Source organism: Argopecten irradians, chromosome 1 (genome assembly GCF_041381155.1).
Source record: "Argopecten irradians isolate NY chromosome 1, Ai_NY, whole genome shotgun sequence".
Lineage (NCBI taxonomy): Eukaryota > Metazoa > Mollusca > Bivalvia > Pectinida > Pectinidae > Argopecten > Argopecten irradians.
The window spans coordinates 13,500,391-13,518,502 of record NC_091134.1 but is presented as its reverse complement, the minus strand read 5'-3'; the positions used below and the strand labels follow the sequence as shown (position 1 = coordinate 13,518,502).

The 18,112-nt window shown below is 35.8% G+C and overlaps 1 protein-coding gene across 1 annotated transcript; it reads left to right on the top strand.

The window, feature by feature from the left end:
- Positions 1 to 1,053: 1,053 nt before the first annotated feature.
- Positions 1,054 to 14,881, top strand: LOC138318312 (steroid 17-alpha-hydroxylase/17,20 lyase-like). Its single transcript, XM_069260554.1, has 11 exons — positions 1,054 to 1,368; positions 7,025 to 7,252; positions 7,532 to 7,609; positions 8,380 to 8,478; positions 8,874 to 8,967; positions 9,653 to 9,811; positions 11,016 to 11,227; positions 11,984 to 12,112; positions 12,368 to 12,472; positions 12,937 to 13,071; positions 14,040 to 14,881. Exons 2-11 carry the CDS (start codon positions 7,054 to 7,056, stop codon positions 14,387 to 14,389), a joined length of 1,560 nt encoding a protein of 519 aa, XP_069116655.1. The 5' UTR covers positions 1,054 to 1,368; positions 7,025 to 7,053; the 3' UTR covers positions 14,390 to 14,881.
- The last annotated feature ends 3,231 nt before the right edge of the window (positions 14,882 to 18,112 follow it).

Here is an 18,112-nt window from a genome sequence, read left to right as displayed (position 1 = left end):
CACTACCTTTCCGAAACGGCTTTAAATTTTTAAATTGGGAATGTAAAACAAGATCGATAATTTTGTAGAGTCGCAAAAATTATTAACTTTGCGTTAATACTACATTTATCATCACCTTCTGAACGATTTGATTAAAATAATTAAAATGTTTATTTTCATAACGCGGGTCGTATTATGTGTACCGCCGTCGTCCTAAATACCGGGCGGTAGTTGACTATCACTGCGCCAGACGGCAAAACAGCGAATTGACTCTCCACTGTTTTCATATATTACGCAGGAAATCTTGCATATGTTCGGTGTCGTAACCTCATTTTAAGTCATCGGTACGCATTTTCTGATGTTATTAATGTTTTTAAGAAACTTTTATATTTTGCTCCGGAAAGGTAATGGGCCTGTAACGACGGTACTTTCGTCCTGTCGTCGTACTGAAATTGACCTCAGATTCGCTGTTATTTTTAACACGGATTGACTTTTATACTTTAAATATCACATTTTCTTCCATCAGTGATAATGTAGCTGGGTACAGATACATGTATATCTCAACTGATACTTTAATTATAGCATATAATATCTAATGAAGGTGGGGTATATATAATTTAACTACAATGTATGTTGTAAATTAGGATCGCTCGTTGCTACGAATCCAAAATACGCAATAATGTCTTACATCATGTCCTGCTAACTTCAAGGTCATTAAAGAACGTGTCAGGTTAATGAGGTGGAGGAGAGTCTGTCTCCGGCCAGTACCTTGCAAATGACCCATATGAGATTCGAACTCGTAACCCAGTATAGTGGAGTACTAGAGCGGCAGTATACCGAAACACCTTAAAGGCAATAAGACTCAACAATGTCGGTCGTTTATAGAATACCACAAGTGTATCTAGTACAAATACTATGCACGGATAATTTCAAGTTTACATTTCTGAGCTCCGGCAAAAAACTAACTTGTTAGTTAGAAGTTATAGTTAATTGTAGTAAGTTTGTTATAAATTTGATCATTCCGTGTAGTTATTTGCGTATTTGATCAAACAGGTTTTATAACATTCAAAATGGCGATACTGTACGTACATGTATATTTGCTATAGCCTTAAAATACGTGTGTACACGCACGTTATATTCGATGTAAACATCAGCCCGGAACATGGACACGTATTTCTATCGTGTTTACACACAGAACGGCCTCGACAAGCTGTAATGGATATATATAGGCAGTGACTTTAGATCAAGTGACTATTGAAAATATATTTATCTCTACGTCTACTGTATAAACCGGTTTTAACTCATTCACATGAACCTGAAAGCATGGAAGGACGTCTACATTGATATCATACACGTTTCTGCAGAGAAAATTGATTACCCAGCACACAGGTTTGTACTATGTATATATATATGTAGCGTTTCTCCAAAATACGATAGCACTTAGGCTATGACGATGCGAGACGCTATTGTATATCGTAAGTCCGTGATGGAAGGTGACTACGGCAGGGAAAACTAGAAAACGTCACTTTAAAATTCACATAATTTATTCACATAAACATCCACGTAATATAGTTCACATTAAATCCATTAGGAACACACACACTGGTACACTGTTTCACTTAAGTTCGCTGCTAGGTGATATCCATAATTGCGAAGTATTCAGTACATCCCAAATGCAAGTATAAATCCCATAGTCACAAACACACTAAGTGTAGTAAAGTAATCCGAATGAAAATAACTGATACCGAGATGCGTGGAGTAAGTCCCAAAATTTCATGTAATCTCTTTTCTTCACGTGCACCCCCTTTTATACCACTTTCATACTATCATCTAATTGGCTGAATCTTACTATGGTTACGTATTTCTATAGCTACCTACTTCCATCCCCCCTCCCAACCTAACTCTAATAGGCTGGCCGAAGTGACCACTACCTAAATTTAGCTCTCTGTTACTATTAATACGAAGGCCATGGGCTAGGAGGGTCCCACATGCACCCCCCCCCCCCCCAAACCTCCGAACCAATATTTTTCTGAACCCTTATGACCCACTGATCACAAATGACAAACTGTTAACATTGCATAAGTTGGGATGAACTTCCGGTTATGACGTCATCAAGATGGCCGCCATCTCGAATTTCACTAAAAATTGAAAAATAGTCATAACATTAACATTTTTCAAACGAAGTAGACAAATGAGGTACCAAAATGACCACAATAGAAACAACAAAGACATATCAGGACCAAAAAATCCAATATATGTAGTGATTTCTACGCAGGAAATGAAAAAATCGGATTTAAAGCTCAAAAATGGCGATTTTTCAGCAAATTTTTCATATTTTGTTTGACGCAGCAAAAATGTTTCCCAACAGCAATCTATTATTTCTAATAAGTTTTTTGACCACTTGTCAATCAGTTTAAGCAACAAAAACAACCAAAACCAATGTTAACATCGTGTAAGTTCCGGTTATGACGTCATCAAGATGGCCACCATCTCGAATTTCACTGAAAAATGAAAAATAGTCATAACATTGGCATTTTTCAACTGAAGTAGACAAATGAAGTATCAAAATGACCACAATAGAACAACAAATACATGTCGTGACCAAATAAGCCAATATATGTAGTGATTTGAACGCAGGAAATGAAAAAAATAATATTTTAAGCTCAAAAATGGTAATTTTTTCAGCATTTTTTCATATTTGGCTTGACGCAGCAAAATTGTTTCCCAACAACAAATTGTTATTCACAATCAGTTATTTGACCTCTTATCAATCTGTTAAAACAACAACAACAAAAATATATAGAAATGCAACAGAGATTTGTTATACCATCATTTGGTTTACAAAACATCACTGGATGCGGCATATGATTTGTTATTTTTTTCCAAACCGCTAACACTACAGTTTCCTGGTGTATTGGAATTTCCTGAATATAACATTGGCTATTGACGATTTATATCTTAACAAATTTGAATTTAAAGTTGGCTGAATATCTAAGTGGGACTTCAAAATAATCCATTTTCATGCTCGAAATTTTGTAGACTAGTAGCCTCTCAAACTGAATTATTACAGCAAAACGCTAACTAATAGCTATAGGGTATCAAATTAAAGTTCCGTAAATACCATGACACTTTTCGAAACATATTGTGTCTTTTAGAATGAGCACATCCATTGTTTATTTCCTGTGTATAACGCAAGATATAAGATGGTTACTACAGTGTCACATATTTCTTTCACTAGTTCTTAATGCTAATCATTTTCGTTGTGCGTGCTTTCTCGCCAGAGTGTCGTCTTCGACCTCGGTGACCTGATGTGACATTACATTACCGGGTTAGCATCGTGGTTCTAACTTGTCAACTGTCCATGGTCAGAGTTAAGATCAGAAACATCGGCTTCAGGGATGTGGGAGCTCTTCCTGTTTCCAACCTAGTTTCACCTAGATTCACATATCGTATATGATGTTCCAGACTTTCCCGGCATGATGGAAAAGACACCAGATCAACATTCTGTGGAGGGTTGAGTTGGTTCTCCTTAATTCGTATGAAGCACAATTCCTAATTCTTGTGAACCTCAGTGACCATAGGTGGCACAGGTGGATTCTTTGAGGTCATAAATGAGGTCTGCAGTGAAGTTTCTCTCTTTGCCAATTCTGGAAAGCACTTTAGAGAACTTTTTACTGGAGAGTCTTCAATGGTCTCTTTGCGCATACACCAGATGTGACACAACCAGCACCTTCAAGGGAGTGGGAAAAGTCAGACCAATGAAAAACATTTAACATTTATGCCCTCATTAATGACCTCGATGATATCACCAGTGCCATTTATGGTTGCACGAGGGTCCACAAGATTGATGAATAGTACTTCATACGAATTATGGAGTTATGTGCTTAAGAGAACCAATTCCACCATTGGAAGAATGTGCATCTGGTGTAATTTCCATTATGCCGGAGAAGTCTGAAACAGCATATACGTACGATATGTTAGAATCTGAAAGAGATCCCACATCCCTGAACCTGTTGTTCCTGATATGAACTCTGGTCATGGATGGGTCATAAAAGGCTAGAACAACACTGGTTATGCAGTGTCACATTTCGACGAATTGAATACTGATATCTCGAGTACTCTGATTCGGACTGCATGTACCAGCTACCAGATATGCCGCGTCTCTTCAGTGGATAGGTCAGTGAGGCGAGAAAGCACGCACAATGATAATGGTTATCATTGAGAACCAGTGAAAGACATATTAGTGATATTGTAGTAACCATATGGCATTTTGCTTATGCTATGCATAGGAAATAAACAATGAATGTGCTCATTTTCAAAGACACAAACGCTTTGGGAACTGTTAATGATATTAATGGATACACAGGCTTAGCTTAGGTTACATTTGTTACGCTATCAGTAGGTGTTGTGTTATTTTTGAGACGCTGCTAATCTATCAAATTGAGGGTATAACAATAATTCTTTTTTTGCATTTCTATATATTTTTGTTGTTGTTGTTTTAACAGATTGATAAGAGGTCAAATAACTGATTGTGAATAACAATTTGTTGTTGGGAAACAATTTTGCTGCGTCAAGCCAAATATGAAAAAATGCTGAAAAATTACCATTTTTGAGCTTAAAATATTATTTTTTTTCATTTCCTGCGTTCAAATCACTACATATATTGGCTTATTTGGTCACGACATGTATTTGTTGTTCTATTGTGGTCATTTTGATACCTCATTTATCTACTTCAGTTGAAAAATGCCAATGTTATGACTATTTTTCATTTTTCAGTGAAATTCGAGATGGTGGCCATCTTGATGACGTCATTACCGGAACTTATACGATGTTAACATTGGTTTTGGTTGTTTTTGTTGCTTAAACTGATTGACAAGTGGTCAAAAAAACTTATTAGAAATAATAGATTGCTGTTGGGAAACATTTTTGCTGCGTCCAAACAAAATATGAAAAATTTGCTGAAAAATCACCATTTTTGATCTTTAAATCCGATTTTTTCATTTCCTGCGTAGAAATCACTACATATATTGGATTTTTTAGTCCTGATATGTATTTGTTGTTCTATTGTGGTCATTTTGATACCTCATTTGTCTACTTCGGTTGAAAAATGTTAATGTTATGACTATTTTTCAATTTTTAGTGAAATTCTAGATGGCGGCCATCTTGATGACGTCATAACCGGAAGTTCATCCCAACTTATGCAATGTTAACATTTGGATTTGTGATCAGTGGGTCATAAGGGTTCAGAAAAATATTGGTTCGGAGGTTTGGGGGGGGGGGTGCATGTGGGACCCTCCTAGCCCATGGCCTATACGAACACCTTACGCAACCTGTCTATCAAACTGGACCCTAATACACAGCCCTAGTCGTAAACAACTCCTTATATGGAAAACGGAATGCGGTGTCCTAGCTCCCTACGTATACGTAACGACCCCAGATGGGCACGTGCACGTGGCCACCTGGTCCCTAACTGTCCTATATTTGTATATATACACTATACATACTGCATATATATAAACTAAAACTATCAACTAAATAGTATAAAACTGTTATTTTACAATACAAATAAACTTTAACTTGAACAACTAATAAAAACTAAGCGTGACATAAATTTCCACGCTACATATATATATATGTAAGTGTAAATATTTTCCACAATGGCTGCTACAATATTTAGGTCATGGCAAACTCAGAGAAATATGTACGTGTATAGGTATTTGACTGTTTTGCCTGTGCAACATAAGTTTCAATCTAGGTAAGATAATCTAGTATTAGAATTCTGCTGAGAAAATCTTAGGGTCTAATTATAAGGCGAGCTGAAATTAGGCAAGGCACGCTATTTTGGCTAATATAATAAGAACGCAGATTTAACAGCGGGGAAAAAGGCTTGTGAAAAATGATTTTAATGTGCATTTAGCCATCAAACAAACATTCTGTAATCCTAGCTAGTCTACCTATCGGCTATTTTAAACAGATAGGATAAAATTCGGTCAAATATGTCATAATCGTTATATATACCATATACAGTACATGTATATAAAATGTCATCCTCGATGCTCCAGGGGTTACGATCACATACGATCTCTACACCCATGGACTATCTCATAGTAAAACTGGAGGCAACAGAATAAAACAGGTAATTCAGTCCTTTGATATACATCAAAAGAGCTGTATAACGGTACACTGTGGTTGACTGTGTGGCTTTGAAGCTGGGCGTCGCTCTCTGTAGTCTTCAAAGGAAATCTTTGTAGCCTTGTGATTGGTCAGATATTTTCTTCTGAACTACCTTCAGTTTTACTAATGAGATAGTCCAGGGGTGGACATAACGTCAGTTATGGTAACCCCTGGAGTATCGGGGATGATACAATGTAAATCTAAACTTTGTCCTGCAGTCCTTACTGTGTGATAAATAGCCTAAATATACATACTATGTAGGTCAGCAACTACAGATTTGTTGTCTGTGATAAAGTTGCCGTCTTATCAAAGTCGGTGATAATATTATATCGTCAGAATGTCAAGGTATGACCAACAGTATAGCGTATCAATATGAAATACTTACTCGTTCCAAAAACATCTTCATTAAATATGTCTTCTTTTCGAAATAAATTGTCCGTGCCTTTATATGAGGAACAACGGGATGTTTTGAAATAAATATAACATTGTTTCAACTCCTGGAATTTTTATACCATTAATATTAAAGTCGGTGTGCTATTATCTTATTTACGAGTTCTTTGATCTGTAATCGATCCTTCTGTAGATTGACCGATATATTTATATTATTACTATTTTTTTTTTAAATTTTTATATCAAATATAGTGATATATATACTTTCTATGACATTCCATCTTTTTGGTCGCTTTTTTTCGCAACAAGTTTAACCAGTGCGAACGTAAACACACTTTGCATTTGACATTCATTGGTAAGTTATTCAAGATCTTTGTGCCGTAAAGGAAGTTATCCTCCAACAACATTAAGAAAAGTAGAACAAATGCCAATCAAAATCAAACGCTGCTTGTCCATTCAACTTCCTGTTTTTCCATTCCAGAATCAACGTTTACAGATTAACAAGACAACATGGATGGAATTCAACATCGACTGCTAGACGGCATTGAGAATTTACAGGAAATGCTCGGACCTCTACAGACATACGTCACACCAACTTCCGCGTTGGTAGGACTCGGGGCAGGCCTAACTGTGTATTGGCTGGTCAAACGGAACAAGTACAAACTTCCACCAGGACCTACACCCATACCTTTAATAGGAAATTTAAAACGTATTTAATTTTATCTTTGTTTTATCAAAACTTTTGAGTTATTTTCACATTAATAATTTCCTTAAGACCGTTTGATTATCGTGTGTAACTACACTGTACAAAACACCCAAGAGGATTAAAAAATGGTCATATATTGTTGGCCTGTGTTGGTTACTTTATAAGCTTATCATGTACTGTTGAATGTATTATATTAACCAAAAGGTATGACGGAACAAACTCATCGACTTAAACACAGCTTACGGTACTGTAGTACTTTATATAAACTGTTAATTATTCCAGTGCTTGGAGCGAGAGATTTCCAGGAACAATGTATGGAATTGTCGAAGAAGTACGGCCCGGTGATCACCATATACTTTAGTAAGTTTATTCAGTAGAATAGCATGATGTAAAACAGTGTATATGTGGTTTGTTGCTTCTCAATAACCAGGTATATCTAAATTGCTTTTCTTTTTTCATCACCTTGTAAATGTTCACAAAAGTCTTAATAAACAAAGAAAAAAAACCCAAACAAACAAAAACGAAAATAAAAAAATAATAAAGAATAAATAAAAAGAAGAGGTTACATTAACCCTTTATGTGTCTGCATTTGTATTAACATATGTTTTTTTTAAATACTGAATACTGATGAACAATGCATTGCTCTGCAGGTAGAGCGTCAGTCTTGTACCTGCTGCCATATTGCATGGTCATAAAAAGCGACTATTTAGGATATTAAAATATCTCTTCTTCCTAATTAACTTTCTTCTTCCTATCGTCTCGCTTTGTACCGCCTCACTTTTGGCCTTCGGTGAAGCTTCGCCCCTCTGCGGAAAACTCTGGGTTCTGCCCACTTGCTGAGACAGATTGTCTATAAAAGCGTTAGTTTCTGCTCTTTAGAGCTCAACATAAAAGAGTGGAACTAGTTCGCCGGTTGTCAGTGTAATGTTACTGGATGGGGTGTGTTGCTTGGTGTCTTCGGCGACATGCTTCATTAATACAGCACCATAAAAGGGCATGGCTTGTACAATACAAGAAGACACGTGCGATACAGCCTCAGGTGACATGAGTGTATTCATGAAACCTGCAGCCAGTATAACACCCGTTGGTTTTAGAGAAATGAATAAATCAGTATACCATTATCTTGACAGGCACTAGACCAATTGTGATTGTCAACACAATTGAGGCAGCGACAGATGTACTGATAAGAAGCAAGGCTGACTTTGCTAACCGTCCAAAGATACCATCAGGTACCGTACAAATATGAATAGGACAATCAATAGAATTGGTGATATTAGTGGACAACATTATATGCTAATTCACTAACTTACACTATTTCAATATTTCTTAGTTTCATTGTAATAGCAATAAATTTGTTTGGTATTGTTTTGATAAATCCCATTATAATTTAGCAATATTTTAAAAATTTAAATTACGGCACCATCTCAAATTAAAATGCTTCCTAATTGCATTGTTAATGCATTTCGATAATAGAAAAGCTTGAAATCATGTTGTTTTATATAAACTTGTGACATCATAATCATTTTTGTATGTAAACTATACATCATATCCTTAAGAAGTGTACCGTTTATTTAAATAAAATCATATTGTGACTAGTTTTCTTTTTTTTTTTCATTTTATTTAGCACTCCTCTTTTCCGATGGCGGGAAGGACATCGCAATGGCTCAATATACACCGACTTGGAAACTGCATCGTAAGATTGCCGGTTCGGCTCTTAGGTATGATAAGTATATATGCAAAAAAAAATGATGTTTTTTGTTGTATAACATTAGGTTTGGTAGTGCAATAATCACTTTTTGTATTAAATGCAGAGTTTCTTTAAAATGTTTAAAGACAATTTGATCTGCATGTTACTTACATGAAAAATGATGGTCATAGGACATCACCCTGCAGAACACAACGTTTTGGCAGTGGAATCGCAAAGCACAATATCAGTTGTGACGTCACAATGGCGATATTGATCGAGTCGATGATGTTTTCTATACATCGACCTCTATGTGACCATGTCAACGGAAGTGGAAAATCAGAGCTCAACTGACATTAAGTATTGATGTCACTCTTTTTTTTAACTTCATCGGGGTATGGAAGAATTTTTGTTTGCAAACTGTATGAATCCGCCTCTCACAAAAGTTTACAAGCATATTTTTTAATAATTTTTATTTAATTAGATATATTTTAAGATATTTATAGTGTTTGTATATTTCATAGATGCTAAATTGCCTTCTGTCGGCAAATGACTAAAATGACGACTGAAATACTTTTGCTAGCCCTCAAGACAAGATTTTGTAATTTGGATCAATATCTCTGTTAATTAAACAAGTACAATGTATTAGAGTAGCTGAAATGATAATGCATGTCAATACTAGAGATGACGATGCTTTTTATTTCACATTGTTTTGACAGAACCTACCTGAAAGGAAGAAAACTAGAGGAGGCGATACACGGATCCTTGACCCAGATGATGGAGCTGTTCGACGAGAAGAAGGGAGAAGCATTCGCCCCTCACACACATGTAGATCTCGCTATGATCAACATAATCTACGCACTTTGCTTCAACAAAGTGTAAGTGATGTCTTAAAAGGTTAAAAATACTCCCCAAGCCACTGTTGACTTAACATTTAATGTCGTCGGCCACAGAAGTGATTGGGCCATTGCGGGATCCCATATCACCAATAAATACGTTTCAGTGATATAGCACTATTAAAAAAAAGAAAAGTTCCATTATACAAGATATCGAAGATTCAACATGAATATTCTGCTGTCATCCAAAACAGGCAGCCGCACGCACTTCATACACGTAACACAACGCATGACCCCAGCTGTTAATAGGACGTTAAAATAATCAAACAAACAAAGAAACCAATAAGTTATGCGGATAATAATTTTTGGGTACGTTTTGTGGATTTGTGGTAAGGAAAGTAATAGGCCAATCTGATTAAAATACAGATCCTTATAACCACTACGTTTGATAAGAGGATCTGAGAAAAACCCATTAGGGGTCATGTCCAGGTGACCTTTGAAAATGGCCAATCAAATTGCTACTTGCAAAATTTTGACAGTGAATTTCAGGGGACGAAATTGTTTGAAAAACCTGTCAGAATTATTTTGGTTTACGTAGCCATCTCGCCCAAAGAGCACAACAAAGCTTATTGTGTATGTTTATTGGGACGAAATATCGCTTCCAATTGATGTAGGAAGGTGTAGAAAATGGATTTGGTATGAATTCCACGTGGTATAAAGGTCATCTGGACGTGACCCTCTATGGGATTTTGTCAGATCCTTCATTTAACGGAGTGGTTATAAGGATCTGTATTTTAATCAGATTGAGTAATAGCGAATACAAAATTGTAAATTGTACCGTGAAATTGCGACAAAAATAAGGATCTGTACTCTACAGTCACATTTCATATTTCATTTTATTTGCATTTACATGTATAGATATCTGTATAAGTAGGTGAAAAGCAAGGCTTACTAGCAAACAGGTCTTGGTGGTTTAATTTTTTATCTAGTTTATACTCACACATTTAAATAAGAAGGTATTTATTTGCAATAACAGTCATATCACCGAATAGTTACTTTTATGAAGCCCATAAAGAAGTTCATCATATAAAAAACAGTGCATCAGTTCTTACTCTGTGACAGTATTTACTCTTTGCAGTAGTCTATATGAATCAGTCACTACATATTAACGTGAACTTATCATTTTTTTTAATTTCTGTTAAAATGCATTTATAAATCTGACATTATTTTCGTGGAAAATTTCCAGATACAAGTTTGACGATCCTAAATTCAAGAGCTTTATGGACATTCAAAATGACTTATTGGCGTCGTTTGGATCGGGATTTATTGAAGATATATTTCCAATTTTGCTGAAAATATGGCCAACAAAGAGATTAACGGGAGTTTTGGAATTGGCAAATAAACTTTATCAAGTACTTGTGGATGAGCTCGTGGAACACAAACAGACCTTTGATGAAGGTAAACCTTTACTACTCATTATTTTTTTACCATTGCTCACGGTATTGAGTTGTTTGCCAAACATTTATGACATTACCAATTGTTTGATTGTTTTAAAGGTGACATTTCGCGAGTACCCGCGTTCGGTCTACACGTGCAAGAAATTATCGTTGTACACAGTATTATATATATTTTTATCATATACACTTTATCGATTTTCGTTATAACATGATATTACAAACATGAAAGACAATACACAATTAATCATTTTACAGTTGAATATGTGTTACCACTTAAAGTGCATATTTATGAATCTATATATTTATATCTATGAATCAGTTCATAGTTGAATATGTGTAACCACTTAAATTGCATACTACCTCACTAAAGATATGAGATGTAGATGCCAAGGTCACCTTGAATATGGAAGCTCAAAAAACATATTATTATAAAAAGGTGTAATATTTTGAATTCTGAATATATGGTATATTGTCATTTATCATATATAAATTATGTACTAATGAAGATACCACATTACTAGTTTCAGATAGTCATAAATATGAAAGGAAATAAGCAACTTTGACACCAAAAATGTACCGACAAATATTGTTTCATTTTGAAAATTGAATGCAAGGTGTGTATAAATACATAATCTTTCCATATTTTGTATAAGATCCACGATTCTCCTTCATATATGTATATATACTATTACTAACATAAATATGTGCATACCGGCAACATACATAATGTTGTTAATGACCATACATTCGTCAACAGGTAACATAAGGGATTTTACCGATGCCTTGATTCAGGCAAGAATGGAGGCTGAAAATGAAGAGGATACAGAACTGCTGAGCCAATTGACCGACGTCCACCTAAAGCAAACATTATCAGATATTTTCTTCGGTATGATAATTGTTCTTTTAATATATCTGCATTTAATTTAATATTGACCAGAAATATAAGTGTTGTTTTAGTATTAATAAACTTGAAATGAATAACTGATTTGTTGCACAGTTATGGAATTTAACAAAAACTAAAGAGCACAGAAAGGTCAGTTCGCTTAATAACATAATTTTGATTTTAAAGAGTGCTTACATTTTGTATTGATTTTTTTACATTGTGAACAAAGAGTGTAAAGATGTTCTTTCATTTGTTTAGCTGGATTAGACACTTCCCGATTTACACTACAATGGTTTCTACTGTACATGGCTGCTTATCCGGAGATACAGAAGAAAGCACAGAAAGAAATCGACAACGCCGTCGGTATGTACTTACATATAGATATTTCATACCTTGCATGTTAACCCCAAAGTTTAGATAGACTAAATGCTTGGTGTAAGTACCCCAATATAATTCATAAAAAATCGACGCTTTTGATTGATATACACCCCAGGTTATTTCGGTTGCATAGTTTTGAGTGTATTAATATATCAGTCTTTCGTACATGTACTTACGTTTATTTATTGATTATATTGCTCCTGGGCTGCTTAAAATTACAGTTTAACCCCATCCAAACCTTAAGCACAATCATTAATCTTAACACATAAATTAGATTGTAAGTAAAGCTTTGAATTCTCAATCAATGACTTACTAACTCATTCGTGCATTATGTACTAGGACCCTTCATTTTTCCTTTCATCTGATTTACAGGCCAAGATTGTTTGCCAGGACTAAATACATACACTACGTACTCTGTCTATTCATTCTTCCTTTCATTTGGTTTATAGGCCAAAATCGTTTGCCAGGACTAGATGACCGTCCGTCGATGCCATACACAGAGGCTGTCCTGCACGAGATTATGCGAGTTGCTACAGTAGCTCCGATGGGGTTCCCGCATTCCGCAAGAATCGATTCAAAATTATGTACGTGTATTACCGTTAAATCGCATGCAATAAATACACATTCACTTGTCTAAATACCACTTCTGATAGTGCAGTTTGGGTCTGCACCCTTCTTTATATTAAGAGAGTTTTGATTGGCATCATCCTCGATACTCCAGGGGTTACAATAACTGACGTTATGTCCACCCCTGGACTATCTCATAGTAAAACTGAAGGTAGTTCAGACGAAAATATCTGACCAATCACAAGCCTGCGAAGAATTCCTTTGAAGACTACAGAGAGAGCGACGCCCAGCTTCAAAGCCACACAGTCAACCACAGTGTACCTTTATACAGCTCTTTTGATGTATATCAAAGGATTGAAATACCTGTTCTATTCTGTTGCCTCCAGTTTTACTATGAGATAGTCCAGGGGTGTAGAGATCGTATGTGATCGTACCCCTGGAGCATCGAGGATGGATTGGCATATGCGGGGGTAAACTAATGTTGCTAAATTATGCAAATTGGACAAAAATAATTTGAACGTTTATTTTATTCTGTAATCTGATTGAACGGGTCGTGACATTGTAGCTTGGATTCAAAGATGTACAAAGGATGGTCGTTCTAATCATTAACAATATTTTTATTGCATTTCTTGACGAAACTAAAAAATCTGCAGAACCTGAGGAAATCCATTCTTAATCTACTTGCCCTGTTAACTTTCGCAGCAAACGAAACATGGAAATTATACTAATCATATGATTAAACGAATCACTTTTTGTACAACCGAGCCCTGCAAATATCACTCTTTATAATGGCCTGGTCATGCCTTAGTTATGAAACAATTTATCTTGCCCCGATGATTCGTTGTTACATTAAATATCGTGATTTACAAAACTGATCACGTAAATTTAAATGTGTAGATAATTCGAAGTTATTTATATTTACATATAAGTGTTCAGTGTTAAACATTCCGGAACTGTACTGAATTTATATTTTATTATGTGCTAGGTGGTTTTGACATACCGGAGCGAACAACGATCATGATCAACCAATGGGCTTTACACAATGACCCGCGACATTGGAAAGATCCCTCAAAATTTGATCCAGAACGATATTTGGATTCCGATGGAAATCTTGGCCCCAAACCCGTAAGCTGGCTTCCTTTTTCTGCCGGAAGGAGGGTGTGTCTAGGAGAAAGTGTCGCAAAAGCTGAATTACACTTGATCTGTGCAATTCTGCTTCAACAATTTGACATCTCGATTCCACCGGGTGAAACAGCTGATTTCACACCTGACGTCTGTGGAATCGCCGGCTATACAGCAGGACCGTACAAAATCGTTGTGAAAAGGAGGACCTGAGTTATTGCCCCCTTTGAATGTGTTATCGCAGATGTAATTTGGAAGAGTGTTCTTCTTCTGTGACATTTCAATTACAAATATCTTAGTAACACGGTTTTCACCTAAAACAATATAAATGTATTGGTATTCTGCTCTTATTGATATTTACCCTTCAAATTTGAAAATATCAATGATACATGGATGATCCTTTCAAGTAGGCTTAATGATATTACATACGGAATATTATGTTATTAATTACATTCCAAATGTAAAATGTGAGGTTAAGGTATCCCGGTTGTACATAATCGTTTTTTTTTAAACTAAAAACCGCTGTTTTTTGTTTTATTTTTACGTTGTACTGCACGACAATCAAAATGATGGACGATATATCATAAAGATGATCATGCTGACGACATTACTTGCGAATGTATTGATGTTAACATTTCATTAAGTTTTAAAAATATTCCTAAATTTTGTTAATTTCATATGAAATCTTACATGCATGAAACTCGTCCCGATGTGTTTTTTTTGTCTCTAAAAACCAAACGTCTTTGACTCTTTTCATAAAAGCCCACATGACATGACACACATTTATACATGTAGAATATATAAATATTTATTAAAGGGACAATTCAGTCTAAGAGAACATTAAAATTTGTACATATATCGGAAAAAACCAGTTCTAATGGAAATTAGATAAGTCGGTTTTAATGTGATATGCCTGAAAAGCCCATGGTTGTGACATGTTAGACTGGCCACCAGTCTCTAGAATATTAAAAAAATCACAATTTTGCTTCATTAATTTTGTCTCTACTACATGCCTGATTCTAGAGTTTTAAACTAGAGGGAGATAATCTAGTAAAGAACTCTGCTGAGAAAGTCTTATCAGTAACTTAGGGTCTGGTGGCCAGTCTAGTGACATGTGTGTAGATGTTCAAACTCGCTCGCTGTCCGCCATTACACATTGTGGTCGAACCCCTTGTATGTCGAACCCTGTCAAATGTTTTCCGCTGAGCTGCCTTCAATTTCACTTTGAGATAGTTCAGGGATGGAGATTGTATGTGATCGGAACCCCTGGAAAATCGAGGATGCTCTGACAGTAGTGTGTTTACCTTATTAGGTGAATTGTCTCGCCTAAAAAACCTTTTTATCGCCTTCTTAGTGGTTATGTAGTTTATTTGTTTAACGTGCGCTACTTTGGCTCGGGTATGGGTACAGCGACTCCATATTGTACCTGTTTATTCAACGATATTAATTAAAATACTTAACAATGTCGTGGAATTTGTCAATGTTTTACGTTACTTGTTTCATAAGAAATGTAAAATAATACATTTATGCTATATTTTGCTTCTTGGTTTTGTAAAAGAATTAGCCTGAGTGAATTGTCCCTTTAAGTATTAAAAAGTATATTCTTGGTTGAAAAACTTCAACGGGATAGTCAAAGGCAATTGGGTGGAAGGGAAAACAAAAAAAGGCATCAATACTGCCAGCCTTTTTAAGAGACAGAGCAGTGAGTTTTATGTAACTTTGGCTGGGTATGGCCGGAATATAAACGATTGAATCGGATGAGGATCTCGGTGGTCGCCCGGGAGGAGCTCATGCCGGAAAGACAACAGAAACTCGTAAATGAAGGATGAAAATCTCTGTGTCGCCGGGGATATGCCTGAGAGTGTAGAAATCAATTATGGTGTTTCTATGCGTGGATAATCGTGCGGTGATATAAGAGTTACCAGATATTACCTTCAAACATTGAAGAGTGTGAAATTTATTTGGTCCAGGAAGACTGTGAGAACTGTACTTTAAGAAAGTTACTGACAGAAGCACCCATTCTTTCGTTCCCATATTTTGACCATGCCCTTTCGCCTATGCTGAAGTATTCAATTTTTCCGCTCTATCTGTTCGGTAGAAATTTTTACGTGGATTATTAAATTGCAGGACTATGCTATGGTGATAGAATAAAGGTAATAGCATCCAAAATGCTGATGCACTTTCGCGTATGCCGATTGTTGACTGTGCCAGCAGCAATTTAGCACGTTTGTAGTTTGGAGGGAAACGCATGATTAAATAACGCCCGCGTTCACAAAGGAAATGTACAAGTTTTTCAGAACTTATCCCTTTTCTCGATGAATTATCCACAAATGCGCGTGAAGTTGTAGCAGTCCGCGTGGACTCATCGTGGATGTCGACTTGAAAGCAGGCCATTTGTCTCTCTACAAAATTTGTCACGATGTACCTGTAGTTTCGGGACCTTTCGATAGGGTAGCTGGTTGATGTATGTTCCCTCCAACACATTGTGTTCAGTGTTATCTCAAATCGTTTTTGCTGTTCCAAATAAGAAATGAGCGTAAAAGAACAGAGTGTGTGCAGACACGGGGCAACTATTAATCTTTAAAAAATTCGATGCTATATTTTGCTTTGTCGAGCGTTGGTTTTGTAAAAGAATTAGCCTGAGTGAATTGTCCCTTTAAGTATTAAATTATATTTATTACAATGCAAACTGCACAAACGGAAAGGTTATGATGATGCTTAAGTTTGTGTAAGTGAAAAGGTTTGGTTATGATTTCGACACAGTGACAAAACCAGGACATTAAAAAGCTTACTTCATCATGCATGGCCTTTGGTAAATGAGGTTAAGTTCAGCAGTGTACTATAAGATAGCCAGTATGTGGATGGAACGAAAAATAAACCAGGTGGGTTGCATGTAAAATGACTGAAACCTTTGTTGAGCCAGAGAGACATTGACAGTAGTGAAGATAGAACAGAAATAATCTGGACAATGTAAAGAAAGATATTGTAATACTTGATACAATGTGGAATAGAAATGTAGAGATACCATTACTTTGTTCATTTCAAAGATAATTCTACAATCTGGATATTCAAATAAAAATTCAATAGAGGAATTTGAGAGATCAAGCGTATCTTTGCGCAAGCGAAGCATTTGAGTTTTGCAGTTATCAATTGTCATGAAATGTGAACTCTAAGTGTATACGATGGTGATATAGGTTGCATGCTAAAAAAAAACCCGGTTTATTACATATGTTAAATTAGTATGTGCTACTAGTGTTGAATAGTCTGAAAAGGGGCACGTTGAGTCAATAGGTAGAGTGTGTGTCGGGACGCCACACATAAAAGGGGGGAGGTATGTGAAAGAGCGATACATTTGTGTAGGGGGATATATCAGGTTACAGGACCAGAGAGAGGGAGAGAGTAGGGTCAGGCACCAATTTCATTAATTGGTGTGATAAGAAGCAGGGTGTCAGGGCTGTCGCAAATCTGACGTAACTGAGTGAAGATGGTATGGTGTGTCCAGTAAATTGATGTAATGATAAGAGAGCGAGTGTTTCATTTGGATGGAATGTGAGAAACGTGATTTCATGGATGTTGACAATTAATTATAAGGTACTAATCAGTCGTGGAACCTTTTAAATGCATCAATTGGATTTCTACTAAGTTAGTGACGGAGTGATAGTTTGCCATTATGTTGTTGGTATAACTTGAACGGTGTTATATTTGTATTGAATTTCTATAGTCTAGGGGTACTACATTACGAATCCAATTACATATTATGATAATAAGTTGTTCCTCGATATGATTTAGTATTACTGTGTGATATTAAAAGTTGTGATTTTAAGTTTCATGAATCGAAGATGTCTTGTTCCTTTAGTGCTTAGTTATGTTTTTTTTTTTGTGTTTGCAGGATATTTAGTTGCATACATTAGGATGGAATCCAATTTCTAGTCACAG

Excerpts from the sequence above, each read along its gene's own strand:
- LOC138318312 (XM_069260554.1), top strand. The coding sequence starts at position 7,054 with ATGGATGGAATTCAACATCGACTGCTAGACGGCATTGAGAATTTACAG. Across the intron at positions 8,479-8,873 it reads CCGTCCAAAGATACCATCAG|CACTCCTCTTTTCCGATGGC; the intron begins GTACCGTACAAA and ends CATTTTATTTAG. Across the intron at positions 12,473-12,936 it reads AGAAATCGACAACGCCGTCG|GCCAAAATCGTTTGCCAGGA; the intron begins GTATGTACTTAC and ends TTTGGTTTATAG.